General features: G+C 48.7%; 1 protein-coding gene across 7 annotated transcripts in view; it reads right to left on the bottom strand.

Annotated features, from left to right (window-relative positions):
* Positions 1-25,872, bottom strand: part of pcdh7b (protocadherin 7b) — a 117,652-nt gene extending 91,780 nt beyond the window's left edge. For 6 of the 7 annotated variants that reach the window (XM_037112286.1, XM_037112288.1, XM_037112289.1 and 3 more), the window contains exon 1: positions 21,760-25,872. In XM_037112286.1, coding sequence (XP_036968181.1) covers positions 21,760-24,834 — 3,075 coding nt within the window. In that variant the 5' untranslated portion in view covers positions 24,835-25,872. The remainder of the gene's footprint in view (positions 1-21,759) is intronic. The other variant, XM_037112287.1, reaches the window with a different exon arrangement.
* Positions 25,873-27,968: the final 2,096 nt, after the last annotated feature.

Raw genomic sequence — 27,968 nt, 5'->3', positions numbered from 1 at the left:
GCCCTGCATCCACCGCCTCATCTTTTGTGCCTTTGACACGCTCGTACGTCCTGGGTTCCTTTTTTTTTTTTTTTTTCCACGGCGCTGTGTCATGATCAATTTACCGCTCGGCACATGACGGCCCCTAGCGCCTCAGAGGATTTGAAGGACTTTGTGCGCAATCCCAGCCTGCCTCGCTTTCTCTCCCACATACAAAACGGGCATTTGTATTTTTATCCCGATTTGGCCGCCGAGTGAGATTGTGTCCCAGCTTTTTTTTTTTTTTTTTTCCGACTCTCTGATTCCAGGTTATTGTTTGGGAAGGGGAAATCACAATAAATCTCGCCTAGCAGACACCAACTGGCAGCTCCTATTTCGAGGCTCTTTTTTTTTTTTTTTTTTAAGTCTCTGTTTTCCAACTGCGTGAGGTCGGGGTCAGTCGGGTAATCTCGCAAGAACAGTGCACGGCAGCGTTTTGAAAAACATCAGGCCCAATCAGCGCTCATTTGTTCATGGACCCCCACCCCCCCCCACCCCTGAGAAACTGAGCTCGTTGCCTCACATAGTGACAGAGTGGGAAGGAGCCGTTGACAAGTGTTGTTCTGTGCAGCTACAGTTTGTTTGCGCACCTGCCTGTTTTCTAACCGGACACAAATAAGGCTTGGCACGCACCGAGACGTAAAACTACAACCTCCTCTATGTTCCACATTTCAAATTTCACCCGTTGTTCAAGCAGATCTCCAGCCGCACATAACACATTCAGAATCGTGCTCGGTTTCAACATTTTTTTACTCCCCCCCCGAAATACTGTAAAATGCTAAATAACTGTGCTAATAATCCACCGAAAGCAAAAAAAAAAAAAAAACACGGCGTGGAGGATATTTGCAATTCAACGACTGTCGTTGGCGGTAATGCACGCCACGCCGATCCAGCCAAAAATACTGTATTATCATTCCGCTTTCGCATGCGGGTTGGTGCTGCTGCCACTGGCAAGGCTATGGCTGCCTGCCTGTGTGTGTGTGTGTTTGTGTGTGTGTGTGTGTGTGTGTGTGTGTGTGTGTGTGTGTGTAGGTGGGCCCACATTATTAAGCTGGCCGGGACTGAATGTACAAACGCAACCTGTACCGTGCGTTGCGCCGGCTCCCTCATTTCATCTCCTCCTCCATCCACTCCTTTCTTCCCTCTCGGATCCTGCAGCCCACCTGGCGAGCGTCCCACAACAGGGACTTTTTACTGCAGACCTTTCCTTTACTCCTCCTTCTAATTGAATAATGCACTCTAGTATAAATCCCCCCCCCCCTTCTCATTAAAAGGGCCTTCTATGGATTAGAATGCTGAGGCAAACACATTTTCCGCATGCGGAGGTAACTTAATGTATTCGGTTACCTCCAGTAATGAAGCGAAAACGAGAGTGTGTGTGTTGGGAGAGCCCTGGCGGGGACCGGCGGCACGCTCTGACCTCACGGCGCATCGGCGGGGGTTACAGGACACGTAAACGGTAGCGTGTATGCATCTTCGGAATAAAAAAAAAAAAGGTGAAAATGCAGCATACACAACGGTCATTTTTTGGCCTTTCACACTTACACACACACACACACACACACACACACCTCTCAGCAGAATCCATATTACTGCTTTAAAGGAATAATACAGCGATCGATAAATGCTGCTATGTTTGTCAGTGCCCTCGCCGTCCACAAGGCAAACAGTCCACAGCATCCCAAGGTGATGGATGGCAGCCTCGCAGACGTCAATACTCACCACGTTTATGTCACTACAGCACAGAGTTAACAGTAGTAGTAGTAGTACAGTTATAGCACAGTAAGTTCTGGAAGTACTTTGTAGCAAAAAACTGCTCTATTAATTATTAATGGGGCGGCGGGATGTAGCAGTAACTTCTAAGCACAACATATTCCAGCTCTCTAATTGAAGCAGATCAGGCCCCAGACACCACGCCCCGGCTGGAATCAATGCACAGTTCTGTTTATTTATCTTGTGCGTTAACTCGCTTGATCCACAGTTACGAATAAGTGTGAAAACTCCCAAAATATCCCGTACACCGAAGTGCACTTCAGGTCACCCCGAGACGGCGCCTGCCTGTGCCGCTCCAGAGAGAAAACCCACACAGGAAGTGGAGCTAACGAGGTGTAAAGAATGATCGCCTCCTGTCAGGGATGGCCTGATCAATCCCCGTAGTGTAGATACTAACGATATGAAGCGTCGCTGTACAAAACTAACACTTTGTGTTTCTTTTGAGGTTGCATATTTAGGAGGTGGCCTTTTGTTCCACACTCACTGAAAACTGGTTTGTGCATTACGCGGCCTTTATTAGGAGGGCATTGTTCTAAATCAAACAGCTGTTGACTTGATGACTTATTACCTATTAACATGTGTTTTCAACCTAAATTCTGTGCTATTGCCCACCCCTGCTACCTGCATTTAGATAGGTGGCCCCAATACTGTCCGACCTGAGACCAGCCACGAGGCAGAGGCAGCTGCTCCCTCCACCGAGACCCACCTCGAGGCTCCACCCTGCCGCTCTCGGCCCGTTTTTTTTTTTTTTATCAGTAGCGCCTCCTGACTGGGCCCACACAGCCATCAGCTCCCTCTCCCCCCGACAAGCTTTAATATCATTTATCTACCCAACCTGCAAGACACGGAGCAAAAAGCCATGAGAAAGGGAGTCAAGCGTACGGGCTCGCAATGAGACCTTCCCCCCCCACCCCACCGTTCCCTTTTGGGAAAAAAAAGAAAAAAAAAGAAAAAAAGCACAGCGCGACTGTAAAAACCCAGTGGTACACAGTCAAATTAACCAACCTCATCCGAGTATGGATATGAGATTTCTTCGGCTAATATTGATATGCAGAATTTTCTCATTATCCCCGGCGAACGGAACTGCTGCAAACAACACCCGGGCAAGCGTGTCTCATGCGAGGCAAGGAGAGAGAGAGAGAGAGAGAGAGAGAGAGAGAGAGAGAGAGAAACCAAAGCAAGAAAGAAAAGTTAATGTTTAATTTGTGAAAACAACGCCCTGACTAATGAATTTCCAAAGTTTGTTTCCCCCCCTGCTCACCGCTCCTTGTTTGGCTTTGTTTAATGCAGATTTAGGGAAAAAAAAAAGAGGGGCAGGAGTGGAAAGAGAAGGAGCGAGGAAGACGGAGAGAGAGAGAGAGACGGGGGGGGGGACTGAGGGTTGTTTGTGCAGAAAACACCTTATTTGGACTGTTTTTCTTTTGTTTTTTTTTTTCCAGAGGTGATCCGACCGCGCTCTGCCAAAATGAGATGTCGGGAGCGCGGTGTAAGACAAGAAACAGCTAACACGAGGAGTTGCCTCGCCTGAGGCATTTTAATGATCCGGGGGTCCAGAAACGTGAGCAGCAGACGGGCGCTCCTCTTAAGTCCCAGACACGAACTGAATCATCTCTGTATACAGAAGCCAACGCAATCCTCGCAGAGACGCATAAATCTGCTGGGAAAGAAAAAGAAAAAAAAAACAAAAAAAAACAGGGGAGGTAGCTGAGCGTCACGGTGGCCCCGGAGATGTGAGGATAGGAGGCCGAAAAAAGACGAGTGCGGAGGAGTTCAGCACAAGTTCAGCGCAAACAAACCCCAGAACTAAACGCAAGGCCACTAAATGTAGCGCTTTGAAAAAAAAAAAGAAAAGCCTTTCATTAAAAGCTCAAAACATGGCTTTAAATCGGAAATCAAGTCTGTTTTCATGATCTAGTCGGATCATTTCCCGCTGCTGCTGGAAGCTTAGTCTCTTTATTTCACGCTCTTATTTCCACTTCACCCAAAGTACGCGGCGCCACAGTTTTATAGGTGACTCACACCTCTCCTCTCCTATGACTGTACTTTTTTTTTTTTGAAAAGCAACCTTTACAAATTCTGAGGAGAGAGAAAGAAAGAAAGAAAGAAAGAAAGAAAGAAAGAAAGAAAGAAAAAAAACAAAAAACAAAACACCTGTGATATGAGCAGCTCTCGTGCTCTCCAGTCTCTGCTGATTCTACGCACTCTAAAACGCTGCGGCCGTGAAGTGGAATAACTCGCGCCGAGTGGCGTGACTTCGCCGCGCTCAGGTATGTCTGCTGCGTGCCAAAAAAGCGGAGGAGAAGCTGCTCCCCTTTCAACGGCAAACACGCGCGCAAGATCGCGAGCGAGCGGTTGAAAGAGATGAGGATCTGGATAACTAACCGAGCCGCATGCCTTTTTTAGACCACATGACAGGAGCCGAAGCCACCGTCAGATTCCTGTGTGACAGATAGGATCGCGAGCCCGGGAACATGACCGGCACGCCCCCTTCTTTAACAACAGGAACAGTAGCAACCGTGACTGCTGTCTTTTCATCTCCTGGAAAAAAAAAAAAAACACAACGTCACAAGCCGTGCGCCCTTTCACTCAGAGAATCCGGAGGGCCATTATGTTATTAATACAAATTACACAGACAGAAGTTGCTGTAATAACTCGCCTGGAGCCTCCGAGGGATCGCAGACAAAGATTTGAGTCATTCCTGTTCCTTCACTTTCCGGTTGAGCTAGCCAAAGGCGGGGCGTTTCTCTCTGGGAGTGGAGGTGTAGCTCCAGGAGGGTTGCTGGGAGCTGAGAGCCACGCTCCAATCCGACAGGCCCTTCTGCCGGAAACCGTGTGTCGGCGTGAGACCTATTTTGCCTGGTCCAAAACGGCACGCTAGAGCGGCGAAATCACTGCAAAATCTGGCAACGCCCCTAAAACTGACATCGTCATCACTTCAAAGACCTGTCTCGTGATAATCGGCAGTTACTCAGTTTTGTAAAAAGTCATTTCCATCCACACACACGCACGTGCACATTGGTCCCTGGAGGCCGAGAGGAGTGCATTTGTTCCAACTTATCACAATAAATGTAATTACACTGGGTATTTAATGACTTTTTTTTTCATGTGTTTTTTTTTTCCCCCCTTCCTTTTGTAGTTTTTCAACAAGAGCCTTGTCAGTCTATAATTAGCGATCACTGAGAGGAATCAAAAAAGCGAGAAAGACGCGTTTGTGTTGAGCTCCTTGCTTCCCCCCCGAGGGGAAGATGCCTCACACACAATTTGATTCAGAGCCGAGCACCAGATCCAAAACCTTGCTCGACTTCAATGCAGTGTTAGCTCCCGGAGACTGACGCCTGTATATATCAACAACCTGCGAGATTCGGCTATTAATAAGAGCAGGCGTGTCCGCAGAAAAAGGATGAGACGCTGAATCCCGCGGGTGTTGTCGATGTCTTTGCGCTTCTTTTCTATTCTCTTTTTTGTGTGTGTGTGTGTGCGTTCCCCCACCCTGAGCGGAGCAAAGACTCGGGCGGCTTCCACAAGCATTCAAAGGCCTTTGTGACGGCGCTTGGATTCACACCGCTCTCTGCAGAGGGCCGGACTCTCGAACATGTGTAGAGAGACGAGCTCCGAGGCAAACAGCCAGTTTTTTTTTTTCATTTGACTGCGAATATTTGCGTGACTCATTTATCATCGTCTATTTAAAGTTTGAACAAAAACAGAAACTTGTATATACGTCTTTATATAAATAGAAACATTTTTGCACCGTCGCATGTTTGACAGAGGCGCCCTCACTGCTCTCGCTCTTTTTCCCCACTCTACTTTTTGCCTTCTAAGACTTGAACCAAGCAACCAAACAGCCTCGGCATCTTCCCAGCCTCATTTATTGTTTATTAAGTTCAGATCTTCTCATAAACATAAAAGAAAGCACCACGATAGACAAGCGTTTTTTTGAAAAGGTCAGGAAATGTTTTACAGCAAACAACACAGAGGTACGCGAGGGAGACCTCAACGCGGGCGTTAACATCCTCCGGACGCCAAACAGTGAGGGGGGCCGCAGAGCTCGTGCTTCGCGAGGCCAGACACATGCCGTGGACTGACGGGCAAGAGTGAGGAAAACAAAGTACTCGAGGTTAACTTAAGGTTACATCGATCTCAGGCTCTGACTGAACGATGAGGAATACATTTACAAGAGAAGAAAAAAAGAAAAGATGCATATTTGAAGCCCTGCTCTGTCCTCATCAGACCCCGCTGCCAAAGGTTTCTCATGAGCTACAAGCAGGGCTGACAGGAACGGCTGTCTAGACGGGGGTGGAGGAGGCGGCGGGGGATGGCGGCGGTGCACACAGCCAGGTGCTCTTCATAAACACTCCCATTAGAGATTGGAACTGACGCTTGTTTGAATAACTTTCAAAAGCGATAGGCCTGGTGTTTGTCGGCCATTGATTTCCCCCCCCCAATCCCTGTCCATTACACCTCAATGGGAGGACCGGCCATCGACGGTAACCACCATTACAGGAAATCCATACCAAATAACCACCTTATTATAAATGCTCATTTTAAAACTTCAATAAAGGTGGAGCGGCAGCGTCGGTAGCTATCATTATTCCTTCAGGGGCATGTGAGGATAAGTGATTTTATAGAGGTTGTTTGACTCGATTGTTTATATCATCTTTTTTTTTTTTTTTTTTTTTAAAAAAACAAAAAAACAAAAAACACAAAAAAACACCCCTGGAGTCAGAATCTTTGGACGCAAAACAATATCTCAGCGCTGTAATATGCGCGCCACATAGGCTGTACGCATAGCATGTGGCTCTGTAACTTTTTAAATCCCGGCCTCATTGATATGCCAGAGTGAAGGAGCCAACGCACCCCCCCCCCAAGTAGTTGCGGGGGTTCCAGGGTTGCAGCTAACACGGCGCGGAAAAAAAACAACATCGCCGAGGGAGGGAAGGGAGCTTTAAATTGAAATGTGCATTATAGATGTATAGATAGCCGGGCTTATAGCGACAGCAAGCCCCGAAGCCGTTGTGCGCTGCGATGAAACAATGACCCAGGAGCTGCCAAATTTAGAGACGAGCTGGGTCTCCCAGGAAGCTTCTCCATTTGGGCTGGAATGGCAAGTGTGACCCTCATCTCTCTGCTCCTCACCTCCTACTAATTGAATCAGGCTGCTGCCCAGGATAATTCTGTGTGTGTGTGTGTGTGTGAGAGAGAGAGAGAGAGAGAGAGAGTTTGTCTGTTTAAACCAGGTTTAAAATCGTTAAAATGTGTCTCTCTGACCCTCGCCTCAGATAACCATCCAATATATTTCACACGCGAAGTGATTGGGAATACCGTGCGTGCACGCTCACAGCCCGGCAGGCCTTGTGCATGCCTGCTCCAACCAAACCCCAGGGGGCAAATATATAACTCTACTAAAAAGTCATGAGATATCTATTAAAATCCCTCATGGACATTGCCTGGGAAAGTTATGCATTATGAATTTGTCTACTCGGCACGTCCCAAACTCACTCCTCGATACGAGGCCTTTTTACTATATTCAGATGCATGGATTTAATTAAGAAACAGTGGAATAAACATTAAAAATGTATGATTGGAAATTGCCTCAAGTTCTAGATTCATTTTTTTTACCCCCCTCTCTTTTTCAGCTGCCTTCTGTCGAATATACCAAAACAAGGTTAGAGCGCTGTTCCCAGCCTTCCCAGACATTGACTGAAGGACTTTTGGTGTGTGAACGGCCAATCTGTTGTTGTGGGGTTTGAGGCTGGGGTCAGGGTTGCGGTTAGGGTTTTTGGGGTAGAGTCAGGGTCGGGGTTTGGTTTAGCGTTTGGGGCTGAGGTTGGCGTAAGAGTTTAGGGTTGGGAATCGGGGTTGAGGTTGAGGTTAGTGTTTGTTTGCTGCCAGGGCTTGAGGTCAGAGTTAGGATTATGGTTAGGGGCTTCCAGCGACTTGGCACATCACACTCACAATGCATGACTCTGGTTGGGTTTCCCGTCTCATCCCTAATGCCGGCTCATCATCTCTGAAACCAGCGCTCTCATCAGTGCGCAAGATGAGGTAAACAGGGTTTAATTAGAAAGGATAGAGCAATCTGGGACAGATGTTGTGAAGGAGAGATCACACTGTGACTGTTTTTGGTTTGTGTCGCAACGAGAGGGAGAGAGAGAGAGAGAAAAAAAAAAGCGTCTCGCTATTCCAGAAATACAAAAACAACCATTTGTTTCAACCTCACGCACACACGCTCACGAGTGTGGGGCTGCAAGTGTGGTCTTGTCGAGGAGCTTCTGTGGAAAGTGACACACGACTGCGCCCGTGCAAACGGAACGGACAGAAGACAAAAGCAAAAGTGTTCCAGCGGTTGCTGAATTGTTCCCGTTCTATTACTGTCAATCTTTATCTTGACAGTTGAGAGTTTACGTCCTCAGCCCTGCAGGGTGGATCCCTGACCGTTTCCCCTCAGGGGGAGGGAAAGGCCAGGGCAGGTATCTCGAGAATGTCTTCTTGACTTCCCTGCTAAGTGGCAGCTGCACTACTTAAAAACCTGCTGATGGGATCGCAGTCCTCCGCCGCGGCTTAAGTCGCCACCGAACCACACGAAACCTCTCCTCTGACGGGCAGTGGCTGAACGAGGATCAACAGCTAACAATGTGGCAGTCAATGCGCCGTTTTGGGAAAGTAACAAAAGCAAACACACCTAAGGCGGGTTTTTGTGGCTCCTAAGCCTTAAATAACCACGTCCGCTAAGCTGGAAGAACAGAGGAGGGGGAGGATAGGAGTGTGAGAATGAGAGCGATGGAGGAGCTGGTGAGAGAATGGAGTGTTAAAACAGAGATGATTAGAAGCGGGAGAGGGAGAGGGAGAGAAAAGCGAGCTCTGAGGGGCAGATGATGAGGATGACAGCGAGCGGTGGGAGGGAGGGAGGGAGCGGGCGAGGGAAAGAAAGACGAGGGAAGAAAAAATAAAAAAAATCACGCGTTCTTGACAGAAGCAACATGGCAGGATCACACGGCTATTTTTCATTCACACTCCTCTGCATTCACACATGATTCCAAAGGTACCCGAGCCCCAAGGAAGCCTTCCAGCAAACACTGTTTGCCAATTTTTCAAACCTGTCACTCCCTTTCCGTGTATCAGCTTGTGCTGCACAAAGGGGGCCTCCTCCTAGCGCTGTCGCTACTGTTGTTGTCATTGTGCCCGATGCGAGGTAAACACGTGAGTCGGTGTCGTCCATCCCCTAACCACCCCCCGCCCTTCACATCCACACCCACAATGCATCACTCTCGGATCACACCGTAAGGCGACAAACATTACAGTAGGAGGGACAGTGTGTGTGCGTGTTTTTTTTTTTTTTTTTCTCTCCCTGTTGCGCCCGCTTTTTGACAGCACACAATATCCACGCAGCATATTTCAGTGGGTGTTGAAAAATCACATGAATGCCTGAAAGTATGACTTGTGTAAATAGCCGGCGATGGCTTGAGTAATGCGCGAGGAGAGGATGCGGGGATGGCTTCATGCCGCCTTGTCAAGTCCGACAAGCAGATAGTTGGAAGTGGTTGCTCGGTAATCCACGTCTTTTTTTTTTTTTTTTTTACCTCTGTCTTCCTCTGTCTCAATCTTACTGCACCTCCAGTGGCTGGGCCTCAGACACTCTCGTCTCGCCCTCCGGCGAGAAAAACACACCGCGCCACTGCAGGCAGGCGGGTGAAATTCAGTCCGATTCTTAGGGGCTGCTGGCGCCTGAGGAACACATGCAAAAGACACACATGCCAACGCGCACAGGCGCCTATTTTCCTCCCTCGCGGGGGTTCACAGCATTCGCTGCCCACAGTGCTTATTATGAGCTTTGACACAAAGTCTGCAGAGATGCTGTGGCTGGTAATCAAACAGGAGCCGCGGCGTGCCACCTAAAGGCAGACCAAAATGGGGAGCATTGTGTCTTAGAGAACGCTCTCCAGGCTGCTACTGATGCCTGGCAACGCCTTAAGAAGTGTAACATTTCCTGTTTAATCAAGTTTATGCACTTGTGGAAATACCCCCGAGCTAATCCAGGAGACGCAAGGGGTTAAGAAAGGTGAGCATTTATCCCTACAGTGAGCGCCTGAACAGAACAAACTTGTTGAGCAACGCCGCAGGCAGCCTCTGGGGCGGCTTCCAATCAGACGCAATGCTGTCGTCACGCAGATGGGAGACCCACTTCATTAGGGCCACATGCATGCCAAGAGTCATCACAGGGACGAGGCGCACGCAGTCGCACAAACACTTCATTCCTGTCATTCAAGCTTCTGGGTTTGTAAGCTGCTCGCCAGCCTCTGAATATGACATTACATGCGCTGCCTTCCAATCCACACGCGCACACACACACGCATTCGGTCATTTCATTTACTCCTCATGCATAGGAATTCTTACAGTATTTATTCAGCATTCCTCCTGTTTGATCCTTGACACCAGCTCCTTTAATCTGTCTGAATGAATTCATTGCTATTCAGCCGTCACGCTCCTCAGATACGGGATGAAATATAGAGGACTTGTTTCATCCGTCTTTAAGATTCATGGCTATTTGATACTCTGGAATGTTTTATAAAACACTAGATTCCTGCGTGGCGCGCCGCATCAATAAGAGGCTCGACCTTGCGAGGCGCGTCTTCCCTCAAAAGGGGGGGGGGGTTCGATGGGGTGACTCAGATCTTATTAAATGCCTTTGTTTAGCCACATCAAGCTCATTTCTTTCTCTCCCGGCTCGAGAAATATGGCTGCACATATTGTATTTTAAATCTCGAGCCCCGGAATAGATGCGGGGATGAGTTAGCCGAGGCGCGCCGCGGCCTCGAGTGAGAGAGCAAAGTATTGTGGAGGCACGGATGTTCCCTCACTGTCTAATTTGATCCCGTGAATCAAGAACTCAAAGTGGGAAGGGCAGTAAATTATGGGGCCCCTAAGGAGGGGTGGCACAGGGAAGAGATGAGCCCATTGTAGTGAAGCAACTCCTGCCAATTTAGTGCTCGGGGACCTTCATCTTTGAAACGCTCCCTGCTTGCCCAGGTGGCTTTATCAAAAGAGTTTAGTGGAACATGACATTCCCACGCCTCATCCAGCTCCGCGCCAACGCTGTTAGGATACCACCAAATTTTTTTTTTTTTATTGTCGTTGGGGGCAGGTTGCCCCTGAGCTCCGCCGTTGGCAGCAATGAGTCTGAATTACTGGGTACAAGCAAGATGAGAGAGACAGTGAAAACCTTTTAAAAAAAAAAAAAAAAAAAACCTCCAGGCGAGGTTGCTGTGGATGGCGGCAGCAGCGACGGAGGTATATTGCCATAGTAACAATGGATAGCCCACCAAGGATTCCTGAGCAAACACAGGCATACGGTTTAAACAGCGCGATGAGGACCCTTGCCCAGTGCGCCTCCTTGTTCAAACTGAATCCCGCTGGCACAGATAGCGCCGGCGTTTTTAAACATAAATTACAAGGTCTCCGACTGTCGTGTCATGTCCCCCGATTCACTGGGAGAAGAGGCTGCCTCGGCGAAGAAAAGCTCATTCAAACGGAATCAAAGGGAGGTAGGCAAACACATGCACGCACCCTGACGTAAATCTTTCAAATGCTGAAGAAGTAGAAGAAGAAGAAGAAAAAGGGGAAGGGGGTGGGGGGCGGTGTGCGCATTAAGCACATTTGCGCTGACATCAAACGATCGCCCTTGCAATTGGCTCCATTGCGGTGGGGTGGCGGGTACAGTAATCGGCGCTGCTCAAACACTCGCCGCAGCGCCCGCGGAATCCTGATGGTGATTAAACAGACAGTAACAATGTTCTCCTCCAAGTCCGGCTGGGGATCTCCACAACACACTTGCAAATGTCACCCATGTAGGCACTTAGCCGCTTGTCAAAGTCGCTATGAGCCCCCCCCCACCCCCACCCCCACTGCACCACGTCACCAGTTCATGAGAGCTCTTCACTGTGTGATATCCCCCTTCATGCACTTACGCTCCCAGCAGTGCGCCTCCTTTCCACTGAAGTCTGTTATTAATATATCATTATGGACAGATTAAACATGACGAAGCTGACGTTAAGTGAAGCTTTATGAAGTGAAGCCGGGTTTGGAAAATAAAAATAAAAAAAGAAGTCGAGCTAAGATATGAGAAGCCCGGCCGTGTTTAAGCGGCTTTGTTTACCATTATTCTAATCATTTTACCGCCCCCAGACATGTCAATTTGATTGATACCGTTGCCTTTCCCCGCAATCCCATACCTCATCAGCCTAGGAAAAAAAAGAAAAACACAACAAATGTAACAGCACTGCCTGTTGCCCCCCCCCCCCCCCCCGCCTCTGTGGGCTAGCTCCCCCTCAAGGCACTTCTCGCCACTGAATCCACTCTGTAATTTACAATTGGCTGTTGTGTCCCAAGTGTTGCTTTGGACCAACTCAGAGTAAATGAACCGTGTCAAAGACCAGTCTCTCACTTGTGATTACACCCCCCCACCCCTTCCAATACCCTTCATAATTGCAGCAAACTGAGAAAAAAAAAAAAAAAAAAAAAAAGCCTCAGCTCGGAACATGCCGTCGTTCACGCACCTAAAGTTCACCCACTCATTCACCGACCCAAGCGGGTGTTTCTTTCTTTGCCAGTGGCCAGTTTGATTGAATATTTGTAGCGCTTGCTGAGAACATTGTTGCCGAGGAGGGAAAAGAGGCAGGGAGGAGGAGAGGAGGACTCCATCTCCTCGGATACAGCGAAAGAAAAGGAGTGAGAGGAGGGAAAAAAAAAAAAAAAAAAGGTGAAGCCAAAGCGAGATAATAAACAGGCTATAGGGCATGGTGCCGCAAATCAATACCTGAAACCATATTAAATGTCTGGAGCTCCTCAATCCGCAGAAGAATTTGTCTGACTAAAGCCAGCACCACAGTCATCTGGACTTTATTCTGCAGTTTGTAATGGGCCAGGCCTGTGGGAATGTACAGTATATGAGGACCAGTGTCAGACCGCATTCGGTTAATTCAGGCTGAATGATGCAGAGCTCTGCTGCGGAACAAAATCTCGGCGTAACGAGATTCTTTGAGGGATTAAAACCTGCCACCGATGTATCATCAGGGAAGACACGATCACTACCCAGACGCATCTCTCCGATATCAACAGGACTGACTGTTTTTTTTTCTTTTTTCAGTTAACAGAATAATTGTTCGGTGTGCAAACACAATTTGAAAAATGCTCAAAATGCCCTGAGTGGCGCCATCTCATACAGTATATTCACCCAACCAGCAGTCCAGAACCTCAAAAGCTTTGTTTATTGTCACAAATGACAAAGAAAGACGTTAAAGCCTGACATTTAGGAAGCCGGCATCAGCACATGTCTGATGTTTTTGCTTCAAAAATGATTGAAACAATGAGTAGACTGTCAAAACCGTAGCAACTTATTTGTATTTTGGTCAAATGGAGGATAAAATGACAGATTGTTGCAGACTTAATTGGTTTATCCTGTAAAAAAGAAGTGAATACTTTATCAGAGAGTCTAAGATACTATACATATAACAAAATATCTACATTTAAGGAACTGTAACCAGCTAATCTTCTGCATTTCTGCTCTCATCTATACCCAAAATAGTTCGATGGACGTGTGGATCATTTTTGCAGCTCTGATTAATTCATCTCACGAAATGTAGTGAAACTGCCCATTATAATTCCACCAGAGAGAGCCTAAAAAATCCATATTCAGTCTGCTATCATGTATAACAATAGAAAAAAAAGCACAAACTCTTTACATCTGAGCAGCTGGAGCAAGCAAATCTCTGGCCAAAACTTGATAAATGACTAAAACCATTACTTTCTCATCAATGAACTGACGGAAAAATTGAGGGGCTCATAAAGACTCTCGCAACTTTGAAAAAAAAACTACGTGGCCGCGTCTCAACTCACGGGCCGCTTCCTTTCACCACGTCTCTGTTCTCTGTGCTCTGCATGACAGGGAGTCATTAGCTTTAAGTCGTAGATGTGAGACGCACAAAGGAAGCTCAACATCTGATACGCTGCTAAGCAGAAAGTCGGCGTACGGCCGATGCACATCTGTCATCATCTGCCTCATCTGTAACCTTTCCCCTCGTTCCAATTTAATCCTACATCACTGTATGCGGCCCGACGGAAAAAAAAAAAAGCGGGCCAAAGAAAGTGCGCGCTGAGAAAGAGGCAAATTGAAAAATTAGCATTTAAAAAAAAAAAGAGAAAAAAAAAAGCTCTGGCCGGACTTCATATTTCAGCTGATTTGATGGCTGCTACCTGGCGAGGCTGCTCGTAAACTCCAGCTGCCCCGTGACCTTCATTCTCCGGCAGGCAGGCAGGCTCCTCCAGCCCCTGACAAGAGTTATCGGGCCCGGCTAATAGGCTGCTCTCTGCCAGGTGAGGCCTCATCGATACGTGGGGGCCTCTCTTTGCTAATGAATCTGGCTTCTTTTGCACACATTCAGAGCTGCACGTAGGGTTGAAAACACACGTTATTAGTCACGCCGGCGTCCAATAAAATAGCTCCGCTGGGGGCAGGAAGGGGGGGGTGCTCCCAGCGCCTTGCTCGAGGGCACTCCCCGGCTACTGAGAGCCATCATCTGCCCAGACTGCTCGAGTTCACTGTGGGGTTTTTTTTGTTTTGGTTTTTTTTGTTGCCTCTTTTTTTTTTTTGGTAACAGTTGAAGATGAAGCACCCGCTCCAGCCTTTTCAGGCTCCGTCTGCCTCCGTGCGCATGTGTGTAGAGAGTGTATGTAATAACCAGACACACATACAAATATAATGAACTGCATTCCTTGGGTAAACACAGCAGCCGGCACTGGCACACAAACACACACACACACACACACTTGCGGAGGATATTGAAACCCTCTCAGGCATGTCGCTGCGCGTGTGCCTGGCGTGCAGGATGATGGAGAGGCTGAACTGTGGAGGCCCCCCGTTTGCTCTCGTCTCCAGCCCTCATAGGATAACACACACACACACATACACACATTCCAACTGTACACCCACGCCCCTTACACGTACACATCCACCGCACTGTGTGCACCCGCTGAGTACACATGCACAAACTTTCGCACAGGTCCCCCCAGGCTTTGATGGATGGTCGGTGAGCGCTCTACCTCCTGTTTCATACACATATAATCTCATTTGGGGGGCCACATGGTGGGAGCCGCACCAAGGCAGGGCTAATAGAAGCAGTCAAGCTGTCCTATCCCTCCACTTTCAAGTCAAGTCGTATCCACTGTATTCCTCTGCTTAGCAAAATATGCATGAACGCAAGCCCGTTAATAAGAAAAAAAAAACAAAAAATAAAAAAAACAGTCGGACAAAGAAAAAGCAAAGCTTTTTGGCTGCATTATTTATCCCGGACTATTCTTAATGGGTCTCTGAGATCTCGGCGCGGGTTAATATTCTAGGAGGTTCTTAATACAAAAGAAGGCAGGTCAAAGGGGGAAGGAAGGATATGGAGAGAGAGAGAGAGAGAGAGAGAGAGAGAGAGAGATTTAAAAAAAAATCAACGTGGAGCTGATCCCGGGCTAGAGGTCATACCTCTTAAATATGCTTCAATTACCCTCTTGAACTTGATAACACACAAACACCTAACCGAGCGTTCGCCTCGCATATTTCCTCCGTCAGTCTGGGACACACAGCATGCCACTTAACGTGCCTCTCCCTCCACCTGTCATCTCCGCTTAATAAACAAGTTCGCGCTGAGGAGCCTTACACTCGGCTGCCGGCGCGAAAAGGTGGCACTCAGGGGTGAATTATGGATCAACGCGCCCGCCTTTCACGACTCGTATTCTCATTTTCACGAAGGCCACGCGTGAAAACGCAACTGACGTTGGTCGGGGGTTTAAATCGTGGAGGGTGGGGGTTTGGGGGGCACGGACCCTGCTGGCAGTTCCCTTGACACCTTGGACCTGTGTGAGCAACGCTGACAGGCGGCGATTCGTCTGATTCATCGCAATGTTGCGTTCGGCTGCGAGGGAGAGAGGGAGGCGCCGAAACCTGCACTCGACAGAAAGTTTGCTCACGAGGGAGTGAGGCGATGGAGGGAGGGGGAGGGGACGAGAAGCACAAAGCGCCTTCTCGCCACCTGTTTCGAACGAGCATTGAGAGAACAAGCGGCCCGTGACCTTTCCTGCAAAACAACAACAAAAACAGGAACATCATTACGCGACTAACTCTGGCAGATATATATATATATATATATATTTTTTTTTTTTTTTTAACAATTTTGATGAGGTACAGTGTCAGAGTAAACAAAACACCATTGTTTTGCCTATTAGTCTCGCAAACAGCAAGCCTTTACGTCTGATCCGTGTTGTGATCCAGCTCGTCGACAGAGAACTATTCCCCGGGGTTGTTCAGCAGCAGAGCTAAGTGATGTTCTCATTTAGTTGGTTTGAGCTCCTACAAGAGGACAGCTACAGAGGGGGAAAAAAAACAACAAGGCTAGCATAGCATATCATAGACCTTGGGAGCCTTGTAAAAGTCAATTTACTGTACAAACTCCTCCTAACAATTGCCGTGTAAAAAACAAGCGCGCGGCGCTGCGAGCGCGCGGTGGTTGATAGTGCCACAGGAAAGGCAAATCGGCAGAAATGAATCGGCTTTATCCTGGCGAGCCTCGTCTAATGCGATCGCTGCCGAGTATGAAATGAAATTCCATTTTCGATGACATCAAATTGAAAGGAGCGGCGAGAAGAAGGTGGCATCTCCGACACTGCCACTTACAATCAGCGGCGTGGAGAGCAATCAAGGTTGCATGTGGCTCGCGCTCCTCGTCTGTTTGATCCCTCGCTCCTCCCCGTGTCAGCCCTCTTGCCTCCGTGTTTTGGCGGCCTGCGCTGATGACATGTGATCGCGAGGAGGCAGCACGGGTCGATTAGAGAGGAGAGGGGGAGGCAGAAGACGGAGAGAGAGGAGAACGACATACTATCCATGCTTTTCCCCTATAGGAAAAGAAAGCGAAAAACGCCTCGGCATTAACATACTATAGCAGCAATCCCTCCCTGACTTCCTCCTCTCTCGGCCCGCACCGCTCCTGCCTGCGTATCAGGTAAGTATAATCCTAAGATTAGTAATTGCCTTAGAGCGAGCGCATTCAAATCACCAAACCAAATTACAGCAGAAAACGCTGCCCGCTGCAATTTCACGAGCATTACTGTGCACTCTTACTCCTTCCATTTTCCCTTTCTTTTTTTTTCTTTTCTTTTTTTTCGGAGGCACAAACAACAAAAAAGCCCGAGCAGCCCCTAGATTGAATTAAGCCGTAATAGATCCAAAACAATTTCTGATAAAATTAGCCACAGTCTGCGCTACGCAGCGCCGCACAAAGGACACTAATAATGCGGCAATAAACAAACCAGCTCATTGCACATAATCTCATTTCGTACTAAACACGAGATTTCCGCATTGGGTTTTTTTTTCCCTCCTTCACCTTTCTCCTCACCTCTAACACCCGGTACTAAATTACCATGAGGTTGCTATGAATCCTGTTTTTCGTATTTTGATCTTGTGATTGTGAAACCTGGACACAGATTTGATGATAGTGAAGGAAAGTTTGACTGTTTTCTTTAACAGCTACTTTCTCTAACTTTTCTAAACCCCTACCCATGACCCCTCAACTGCAAACTAACCTGAAAAACCTAGCCCTGACCCCAACCGTAACCCTAAAACCCAATCCCGAGGCCAATCCCTACACCTAAACACTAACCATATCCCCTGACCATAACCCAAAAACCTGAACCCTGCCTCCTTCACCCCAACCCTTACCAAAAAACCCACCTCTAAATCTTAAGCTCCCAACCCTGACCTTGTAGCTGCTTTCTCTGGCTATCAAAAACCCTATGCTGGCCTCTATCAGCCTCCACAGAGGGCGGAGGGACGGCCCAACATGTTAAAGCTCCTTGTGCAACCTCTTATCAGGTAATTACCTTATTGAGCTCAATGAGGGGACTTACTGCCACGGCGAGATAAAAATCACGCGAGAAGCCATCGGGGGGAGTTTGGTTCCTGCAAAACACTAATGGCAATGACTGCCAGAGGGGTGGGGGGGGGAACACAAAAGGTTTGGACAATGGTAGCGTGATGGATCAAATGTATGTTCAGCCCCTGACATGCATGGTCACGAGGGGTTTTATGTTTCAAACAGGTCACTTGTGGCTTCTTGTTGGTGTTTAGGCAGCTACAATTTGTAGGTTAAAACAAATTAGGCCTGAGGCAAAGTGCCACCATTTCCATATTGGCTTCCTGTTCTGCCTGGAGCCTGAAGGGCGATCACGGCCTACGTTTTGGCTACAGACACCACTCAGGTGACCCCTATTTGCATGCTGATATTGTTTGTCCTGGCTGAGGATTTGCCCTATGCAAATCAGACGCTTGCTAGCACACCTGCATCCAGCTCGTCCCGGAGAGGCCGCGGCCACGAGGCGGAGGAGGAGGAGGAACAGCTGGCTGGAGCTCAGGAGGTGAACGCCGGGGCTCTGGGTTAAGGCCTGTGTCCAGTTATGCTCGCTGCATCAGCCCTGAGGCAGGATAACCTGGTATAAGTGTGCGGACCGGGGCTTTTTTTTTTTTCCCCCTGCCCTGAGGGGCTACACTGGGAGAGCGCAGGATACAAGCTGCTGTGGCTCAGCGCTGATTAAAAGTGATCCACCTGGGCACGAGCGAGCGCTTTGAAGTGCAATGATAAAACAAAAGCTGATGGCTTGTGCTAATTCGACGGCTAAGTGATTTCATTCCTCACTACATTACGGTTGGACAGCATTATTTTCTGGCACTGGAGAGGACAGTGAGCCACTGCCAAAAGCAATAAAGTTAAGTGTTCTGTTAAGTGCACGCGCTGCTCATCAGCCTTCGGACGTAAGGACTGGACGCAGGTACGCGAGGGGCTGGTAGAAGGAAGGGTAACGTAAGAAGGGAAATAAGAGGAAATATGAATAAGCTGCAGTGGAAGGCGTTTCGGGAGAGGAAATGTCAGGTCTGTCGCCCCTCCTGTTCAATCCCTCGACAGCTGCCGGGTGACACGCTGGCTTCTCCCTCACACTTAGCTCGGTTTAATGACTGTTTAAATGTCTGATGGGCTAAACAGAAAAAAAAAAGGTTCGCCTCAGCAATAAACCCCCTCAGTTGCCTGGTTACCTGCCCAAGCAGGTTGCCTGTGCAGTTATTGTAAGACTAGATAGGTGATGACAGAGAAAGACGGAATCCGATACCTCAGAGATTACAGTCAATGGTCAGCTCTATTCTCTCCCTCCCTCCCTCCCTGCCTCACTCCCTGCCTCACCCTTCCAAAGTCCCTTGTGAAACACTAGGGGCCATTCTCTGTGCCGATAACAGGGCCGTCTTTCTTGTGCCCGTCTCTATCTCCTCCCACAGGCGGCCAAAAAAAGAGAGGGAGTGGCGAGAGAGATGGGTCTGTGGGTGAGGGTGTGCGTGTTCATGTTGCGCGTGGGAAGGAAACTCGTAATTAAAGACACCGCCTCATCACCGCTTATCACAAATCACCATCTGGGGCTAAATGTGACACACATTCAAATGTGAACCGTCACATGAATAAATCTCAGGGATGTAAAAATATGTTCCCGGACGAATATAGAATGGAATAAAAAAAAAAAAAAACACAGTGTCAGTGGCCTCTCTGTGATGTAACCGCCACTAATCCAGATCACGCATAAATTTCTTCCCTTAACCGAGGCGCACAAGTGTCCTTGAGTGCTTTATTATGTCTTTATCTGTAGTGGCACTTACGTGAAAATCGAATATTTTTAGAAGCAGCATCCCTTAAAAATCAAGAGCATGACCGCTTCACTACTTAATCTAATATAGAGGCGGCTGTTTTAATGCCATAATTGGAGCACATGAGCACACACACCTTCTCTTCAATTAGCTCTCTTGTGCAGCCATTAAATTACACCCTATTCACCCCAACAGAATTTATCAACAGTATTTACTGAGCCCCTGGGATATAAAAAGGCGATTTTAATACCTGCTTGCTATTGTATATTAAGCACCAAGCCGGTCTCACCACACAATAAACATGGATGATATTGCCCAGTAGACCACTGAACACTTTCTTTACTATTCTATTACATCTGAGCGTTGCAAGAAAATGCTCATCGCAAGTGCATTACTGTTTGGTCTCAGGCGCTGTATTGTAACAAACGCACACTTCATAAAAGTTCCCGCGGCATTAATGCAGAGAGTAAATAAATAATTATATAAGTGGAGCGTAGTGACACACAATACATGCTGCTGCCGCAGCAGCAAATAGAGTGCCCTTTTAATTATGCAGGAGACATCCGAAAGCAACAGCACTCCTCACACTCTGGGAAGCAGCTCAGTGAATACACCATATTAGAAGCTGTTAGAGACAGAGTAGGGGAAGAGAAGGGATAGAAGTAAAAGGGGAGTGAAATGATTTGAGAGGAGAAGCGGCAAGAGGGAGGGGGTTGAGGGGTGTAGAGAGATGAGAGTGGAGATTTAAAAAGAAACCACTGCAAGGGAAGAAAAAAAAAAAGGCAAGGCGAGGGGAGCACCATTGTAAAGGGTATGATGTGGCAGGGGCTGAGAGAGAATAAGGAATAAAGAGGGAGAGGAGGCAGCACGGGTGGGTGCAGAGCACGCAAGGATACACTACGCTGGGCCAAAGGAGAGTTGGGGGGGGACAACAGTGTGTATGGAATATAAAGGAAAAGAAAGAGGAAAACAAAAAAACAGTCCAGCTGTGTTCTGAGAGAAAGCAGCACTCCTGAATTCTAAAAAAGAGTAGTGCTGACACCAAGTAAAAGAAAGATCAATAATTCATTAGACTGCCACAGAAAACACATAAAACAGGTGCATTCTTTTTTTTTCCCTCACAAAAACGCAAATCAGCCGACTTCATTATGTATTAACTGCGCGTCTTGCCGCTGATGCACGTTAAGACTGCGACGACAGCCAAAAAAACTATAAAGCCCGAGCTGATAAAAGCACACATTTCCTGGAATTTGAATATCACATCATGCCACCTCCACTCGTCTTGCAGCACTGCGAATGGAAGAAAGGAGTTACTCAGAGCGGGAGAACAAAAAAAAAAAGGAAGGCAAAAAGGGAAGAAAAGCACAAACAGAAAGGAGGTGAGACTAGCTGGAGGGTGGATGAGAAGTGAAGGGGAAGGAAAATAAAAAGGCAGGTAGGAAATGGCAGACATTTATATACGAGGTGAAGAGATAAGGGAGTAAAAGAAACACAGGCACAATATGGGAGGTGATATATAAATGTCCAATTTCATTGCCGGGTCAATGAAGCGATGCAGACCCATAAGTCCAGAAGAATGTTAATACAACCTCCTGGCCAGATGTTCCTACTTAAAACCAGACTGTAAAACTGACTCACAAAACCAAACAAAGCCATGTTTGTGCTGCATTCACCCTTCAATCTACCTTTCTCTCTTATCCTCTTTTGCTTTGTCCCCCCCCCTTTTCACAAGAAAACAAGGGGGCCTTGTCACAGCCAGAGGGCAGGGCAGGGCTTGACATGGCTAAGGGGAATTTGACCGGCCCCTGCCTCGCTCCCTTCTGGGATAAAAAATAACTGCAAAACCAAACCCTTATGTGAGCTGTCTGCAACACTCCCCCGACACATACTTGACGAGGTTAGTCGTCGTGACACCCCTGGCGGAAAAGGCAGACTCAACACGCCGCATGACGAAAGCCGAAAAAGTTGGCCCCCCTGTTTGGTCGAGTGGTAACAAAACCTCTCCGTACGCTCATCTAAATCATTCTCTTCCCTTTCGATATTACATGTGAATGGCACTCCAAACCAAAAACAGATCAATGCTGCTAACTTGACACACATTAGCACCATAAAGGCAACAAGACTACTGAGACTAGCCCTGTCAGAAAGCATTATGGTGGAGAGAACACTAACAGGAAGAAACAGAGGACATTTAAGAGTGGTGGAAGGGGGAAAAAAAAGAAGAAGAAGAACATGGAGATGTGTCTTCTTACCTGTTTGTTGTACTTGTTGATAGTTTGACTGCTGTATTCAGAGCAGTGGTCAGATCCAAGGGAAATGTTATCTCCGGTGCCAACAAAGGTGTTGGCAGGGGGCAGGTCCTGAACTGCCTGGTGCTTTTTACCAGCTGTCGGCGACTGCGGGTGAAGCTGGACAGTGGGGAGTGGTGAACTGGACTTGTAGTGCCGGGCCAGGTCTGGGCTCCCCGGCCCTCCGTTGACTGAACGGTAGCGGCCCATGCCAGGACTGTCCGACAGCTTCTCGTTGACGCCGTCGTAGCGCTGCCCGTTGGGTTTGGAGGCCTCTACAGTGACAATGCTGCTATAGAGTGGCTGCTTGGACTTCTGTTTCTTCTTATCCTTCTTGGGCTTCTTGGACTTATCGTGCTGCTGTGGTGTGAAGAAGTCTTCGTGGTCCTTCTTGCCGGCCTCATAGCCATTCTTGTTCTTGGGGCGGCAGTAACGGGCCATGACGACAACCAGGATGATAAGGATGACGGTCATGATGCCCGAAACGACCCCAATTACGATGCTTAGCCGCTGTTTGCTCAAATCATAGTTTGGGTCGCCGGCAATGTTGGTGTTGAGAGACGTGCTCAGGCTCTTAGCCACCTGGGCGTCCACAACTGTGGAGTTGGAAAGAGTCTCGTTGACGTACACATGGACCAGCGTGGTGGTGCTCTGTGAAGGCTGCCCACTGTCATTCACCTGGACCACCAGTCTGTGGAGGCCATAGTGCTTCTGCTCCAACTTCCCCACCAGAGAAATGACCCCGGTGCCCCCATCAATCTCAAACAGCTTGAAGGGGTTCCCCCCAATGATGCTGTAGTTCAGGTCTGCGTTGATGCCAGTGTCGGTATCGGTGGCGATGACTGTTCTCACCACTGTTCTGATGTTGCTGGAGGGAGGAAGAAGGGTGTAGGAGCTGTTTATTGGGAACGTGACTGTTGGCGCGTTGTCATTTTCATCCATGACGAAGAGTGAAACTGTGGCCGTGGCGGATCTGGGAGGGTCACCCCCATCCACGGCTTTGACGCGGAATGTGTACGTAGTTTTCTGCTCTCGGTCGAAGGAGAGGGTGGAGAAAATAGTCCCTGTGTCATTCTCAATTGAAAAGATCTCCTCCTCTTCCTCAATGAAAAGACTCATCTCTGCATTTTGGCCTTTATCTGCGTCAATGACTGTAACCATGCCGACTGGGCTGTTTGGCTCAAGGTTCTCCTTGACATAGAAGGTAAACACGTCCTGCATGAACTTTGGTTCGTTGTCATTCTTATCGGCCACAAGGACGACCACTGTTGCAGAGCCCTGAAGGGTGTTTATGCCCTTATCTTTGGCTATCACTTTGAATTCGTAGCGCTCAGTTTGCTCTCTATCCAGAATGGTGTTTACTCTGATGTCTCCACTGTCTGCATCGATAGAGAAAATCCCATTTACCGATGAGTCCAGGGAATAGGCTATTTCGGCGTTCTTCCCACTATCTGCGTCAATGGCTGCCACTGTTGTCACCCTCTCGCCAGGGGCATTGTTCTCCGGAAACGACACCTCTACAACATTCTGGCTGAAGACAGGAGGGTTGTCATTAGTGTCACCCACTTTGACGATAAGAGAGTTATTGCTCGCCAGGCTGGGGCTTCCAGAGTCCACAGCCACTATGACCACATTGTATTCCTGTGTGGCCTCATAGTCCAGCGGTGCAGATGTGTGGAGGAAGTATTTCTTTTTGTTCTGCTCACCCTCCATCTCACTGGCTGGCTTCAGCTGAAAGGGCACGTCGCCCACCACGGTGCACGTCACGATGCCGTTTTCCCCCTGGTCGCGGTCCGACACCTGGACCAGGGCGATGGGTGTGTCCACCACCACGTCCTCAGCCACGTTCGCTATCCCGTCTTTTAAGAAAATGCGCCCAATCTTCCTGATCTCAATGGCGGGGACGTTGTCGTTCTCGTCCTTGATGTTCAACACCACGGTGGCCTTGTCCATTTTTGGCGGCTGGCCTCGGTCGCGGGCCATTACTGTGAACCTCAGTTGGCTCACTTCTTCACGGTCAATGCGGTGCAACACACTCAGCCACCCTGTGCTCTCATCCAACCTCAGCAGCCTCCTTACTGACTCTGTGGCTGCCCCGAACACATACTCTATTTGACCATTAACCCCCACGTCTGCATCCGTCGCTTTGAGCTGCAGTATGGGGGAACCGGGGGAGCTGTTTTCCGGCAGGTCAGCCTCATACACGCTCTTCTCGAACCGGGGGTTGTTGTCATTCACATCAGTGATCATCACCCTCAGAATGGCCTGGGAGGAGCGAGGGGGATCTCCTCCATCCCTCACGCGCAGTGTGAGCTCATAGGAGTCTCTCTGTTCCCTATCAAGGGCCCCTTTAATGATGAGCTGAGGCTGCTTCTCTCCATCAGTGGTGTCAGCAACTTGCAGTTCAAAGACGCTGCTCCTGCTCGCGCCTTCATCAAACCTCCTCTTCCCCGAGTATGAATCCCCAGAAGAGCCCAGGCGCCTTGAGTTCTCCCCATTGTCCTGGATAAGCTCGTATCGCTCTATTCCATTCCTGCCAAAATCTCTGTCTGTGGCTGTGGGCAGCAGATAAAGGGTTCCAATGGGTCTGTTCTCCTCCACAGACAGTGTCAGGACAGGGGACGGGAAGGACGGGGTGTTATCGTTTATGTCTAGTATGATGACTTTTCCCTCAAAGAGGTCGACCCAGCTCTGAGCCGGCCCTATCACTGACACCTCAAAATCTATAAAACACTCATTTTCATCAAATATCATTTGGCACTGCTGTAGTTTCTCCCGGTCTATGCGCCTCTCGTTGGTGGTGAGCTCACCTGTTATGTTGTCTATTTTGAAAAAATCGGAGCCGGACTCCAGCGTGAATGTCACCTCGCCGGACCCGGCCACGATGCCCAGGTCGCCGGCCACGTTCCCCACCCTGACATCGGCAGGTCCCTCCTCGGCCAAACGGTACCGGAGCACTTGCTTGGCAGCGGGCTGATGCACGAGCTGCAGGATGAGCACGCAATAGTACAAATAGTCCACTGCACCAGTAGTCCTCATTGTTCCCACCTGGAAGGCAAAAAAAAAATAATAATAATAATGTCCACTTAAGACTTGAAGAAAGATGTTCTCCCCCCCAAAAAATATGAAGGAAAAACAAAAGAGGATTTAATCACTGCGGGAGAGTCCGAGCGCGGAGAGGAAATCTCGTTTTCATTAAGAGCGGAGCCCTCTGTTGCGGGATGCGTGAGACTTCATCCTCCGGACGACTTCCTACATCGCTCCTGCTGCAGTGAAAAAAGCAGCAAGTGCACGGGGGCTTTCTCTGATTTTTTTTTTTACCCCCCACCTCCCTGTGAGCTTTGGATGTTAGTTGCCCTTTCCCCGATTTACCATAAAACACTGAAAAAAAACCCCAACACACACCGGGGGGGGGGGGGCTTCCGTGCGCTCCGGGCGGTGCCACACAAAATACTCGGGATTTACATGCGCGTAAAAAGCCAAACGAAATGTCCGGGCATCGCAGCAGCCAGAAAGTCAATTCGGTCCATATCCCGCCGTTATGTTGGGTTTATTTTCTTGTTTTACTCACAGAATCTCCTTCTTGGGTGAGGCTGCAATATCTCCCTTTCTGTCCGGACGACGGTTATGTCCACATATGTCAAGAGGGAGCGTTTAAATGCCCGCGCAGTTTCCAAAACTCAGTGTCGACTGCGCGGAGCCGGCCCCCCTCCTCTCCTCTCCTCCCCTCCCCTCCACAGACCCGGCGATCTCGAGGATGTGGAGACGAAGCAGATTACCTGTCCGGCCGCGCTTACCCCGCTCTCTTCCCTCCCTCCAAGTCACTTGCAAGCCTTGCGCACAAGACCGCTGTGTAGTTCTCTCCTGTCTCTCTCTCTCTTTTTCTCTCGCTCCTCTCCCCCTTGTTTTCCCGGCGAGCCAACTCCAGTGTGCACAAACCTGCTGTCTTGTTAGAGCGAGAAAAAAGAAAGAGGGGGGGGGAATAAAAAATCAAGCATGGAAGGAATGACCAAAAAATAGAAAAAAATAAGACGTATATCCGACGCTGTTTTCTTTTTTTTTTTCTTTTTAGGTTGGTTGACTTCCCCCCCTTCAGTGTGTCCGGCACGGTGCAAGCCTTGTTCCCTCACCTGCAGACGCGCCGCATGTGTTGGCAGCCCCTATCTGCAGCACTGTGAGAGGGATTCACAAATGATATTGCAGTCTCTCTCTCTCTCCTCCTCCTCCTCCTCCTCTCCCCTCCTTCTCTCTCTCTCTCTCTCTCTCTCTCTCTCTCTCTCCACCACCACCGCCCCCCTTATGGTTTCTTCTCCTTCTTCTTCTTCTTCTTCTTCTTCCCCAAGCAGCGCACGTAAACAGGGTCGGACTTGGTCTTGATCGCCGGGGTCCAGACGCCGGCAGACAATATTTGACACACACACAAAATAAATAACTAAATAAATAAAATAAAACAACAGCAAAAAAACAGAGGTGGACAGAGGAGGGCTGTAGTATTGTAGGGGTTTATTAATTTGTAATTTTTTTTTGTATCGGTGTTTTCTCGAGACGTGTGTCGGCACTTTGTCAGCACAGTTCGGGTGTTATGTTCATGTGAGCGATGAGGCGAGATATCCGATACATATATATATACACACACAAAATCCAAAAAAAATATATCACTCATTAATCATCCTGTACGTTATACTGTGATACACACATGAACGTTGTGACGATTTGTGTCCCCTGTGCTGCGCGGACGTTTGCGCAAAAGACGCCAAGAAGAACGCAAATCCAGAGCTTAACTTTTTACGCACTGTCGTGAGGTGGGGGGGTGGGCACACAAGTTGTCCGTTTTTGTTGTTTTTCTTTTTGACGTGATTGTGAAACAAGCTCCGGGTCTGACTCCACACGTACCGCCTGCATGCAGGACGAGGCGAGACGGGACGGGACGGGACCGTGGCTGGCTGTGTGCGCAGTGCTGTGGTTTTTCCTCCCTGTGGTTAATAATATGAATGCGTGTGGTCGCCGGTGGTTGCGCTCTCCGGCGCAGCGGGGCTCGGTGTCTTTTTCGCCTCACTTGTGTGTGTGTGTGTGTGTGTGTGTGTGTGTGTGTGTGTGTGTGTGTGCGTCCGTGCGTGCGCGCCGCTCGAGTCCACTCAGCATCCAGGAATCTGAGACCGTGGGTATGAAATCATTTGCGTAAAGAAGAAGAATAAAAAAAAAAAAGACAGATATCCCTCTTCTCCCGCGCGGCCCCCCTCCCTCCTCTCTCAGACGGGTTTCTCGGCTCGGCCACTGCGCAAACACTACTCCCCCAGTGCGCGGGATTAGTGTGTGTGTGTGTGTGTGTGTGTGTGTGTGTGTGTGTGTGTGTGTGCGTGCGTGCGTGCGTGCGCGCGCTCTGCCCGCAGATGACATCCACTTGTACGTGAATGTGTAGATTAGTGTGATGCTGGCGTTCAGAATCACGCGTAAATCCCCCCCTCCAAAAAATCCGCACTTTGCACGGTGTGTACAAAAAAGTGCACGTTTTCGGTGCAGCACGTATGCGCATTCAAAAAAAAAAAAGGGAGAGAGAGGGAAATAAAGTCTGGATTTTGTGAGGGTGCCCTCCTCTTTTTTTTTTTTTTTTAATACAGGGACAGTGCGCCGCTGTGTCTGAAATTATACAGTGAACGAGTGTAATGACTGAGTGAAGGAGTGAGGGGCAGGGCGGGATAGGAGGGGAAGGATGGAGGGAAGGAGGGAGGGAGGGATGGTGGGGGAAAGAGGCAGCCAGTCTCAGCAGCTGCTTCTCTCTCAGACGGCTGTCTGAATTCCAGCAGTGGGCTCTATCCTTGCTTACTAGCGCCCTCTATCGTCGATTTAAAACCAAGCCCCTGCTCATGGAGGAGCAGCAGCAGATGAAGAGGAGGGCGCATGTTTGTGTGTCCTCGAGAGGCGGCCAGTGGACGTGTCACTCTCGCCCCTCGGTTAATTGAGAAAGAGGCTGATTGTCGGTCGAATGCGCTCTTTTGAATATGACCCAGAAGTAGTTTAGCTTGCCCAAGGAGTGACAGTGCAAATGAATAAAACACCTGGTGATACATGGCTGTGCCAAAAGACTACTTTTCACCTGTCGTCCCACGGGCCACGGGGTTAAAGAGAAATACAACGAAGCAACACGCGTGCTGAACAAAACAACACAGCAAGTT

Source organism: Acanthopagrus latus, chromosome 10, assembly GCF_904848185.1.
Source record: "Acanthopagrus latus isolate v.2019 chromosome 10, fAcaLat1.1, whole genome shotgun sequence".
Classification (NCBI taxonomy): domain Eukaryota; kingdom Metazoa; phylum Chordata; class Actinopteri; order Spariformes; family Sparidae; genus Acanthopagrus; species Acanthopagrus latus.
Note: the sequence above shows the minus strand (reverse complement) of the source record. Positions and strands in the feature narration are given on the sequence as shown.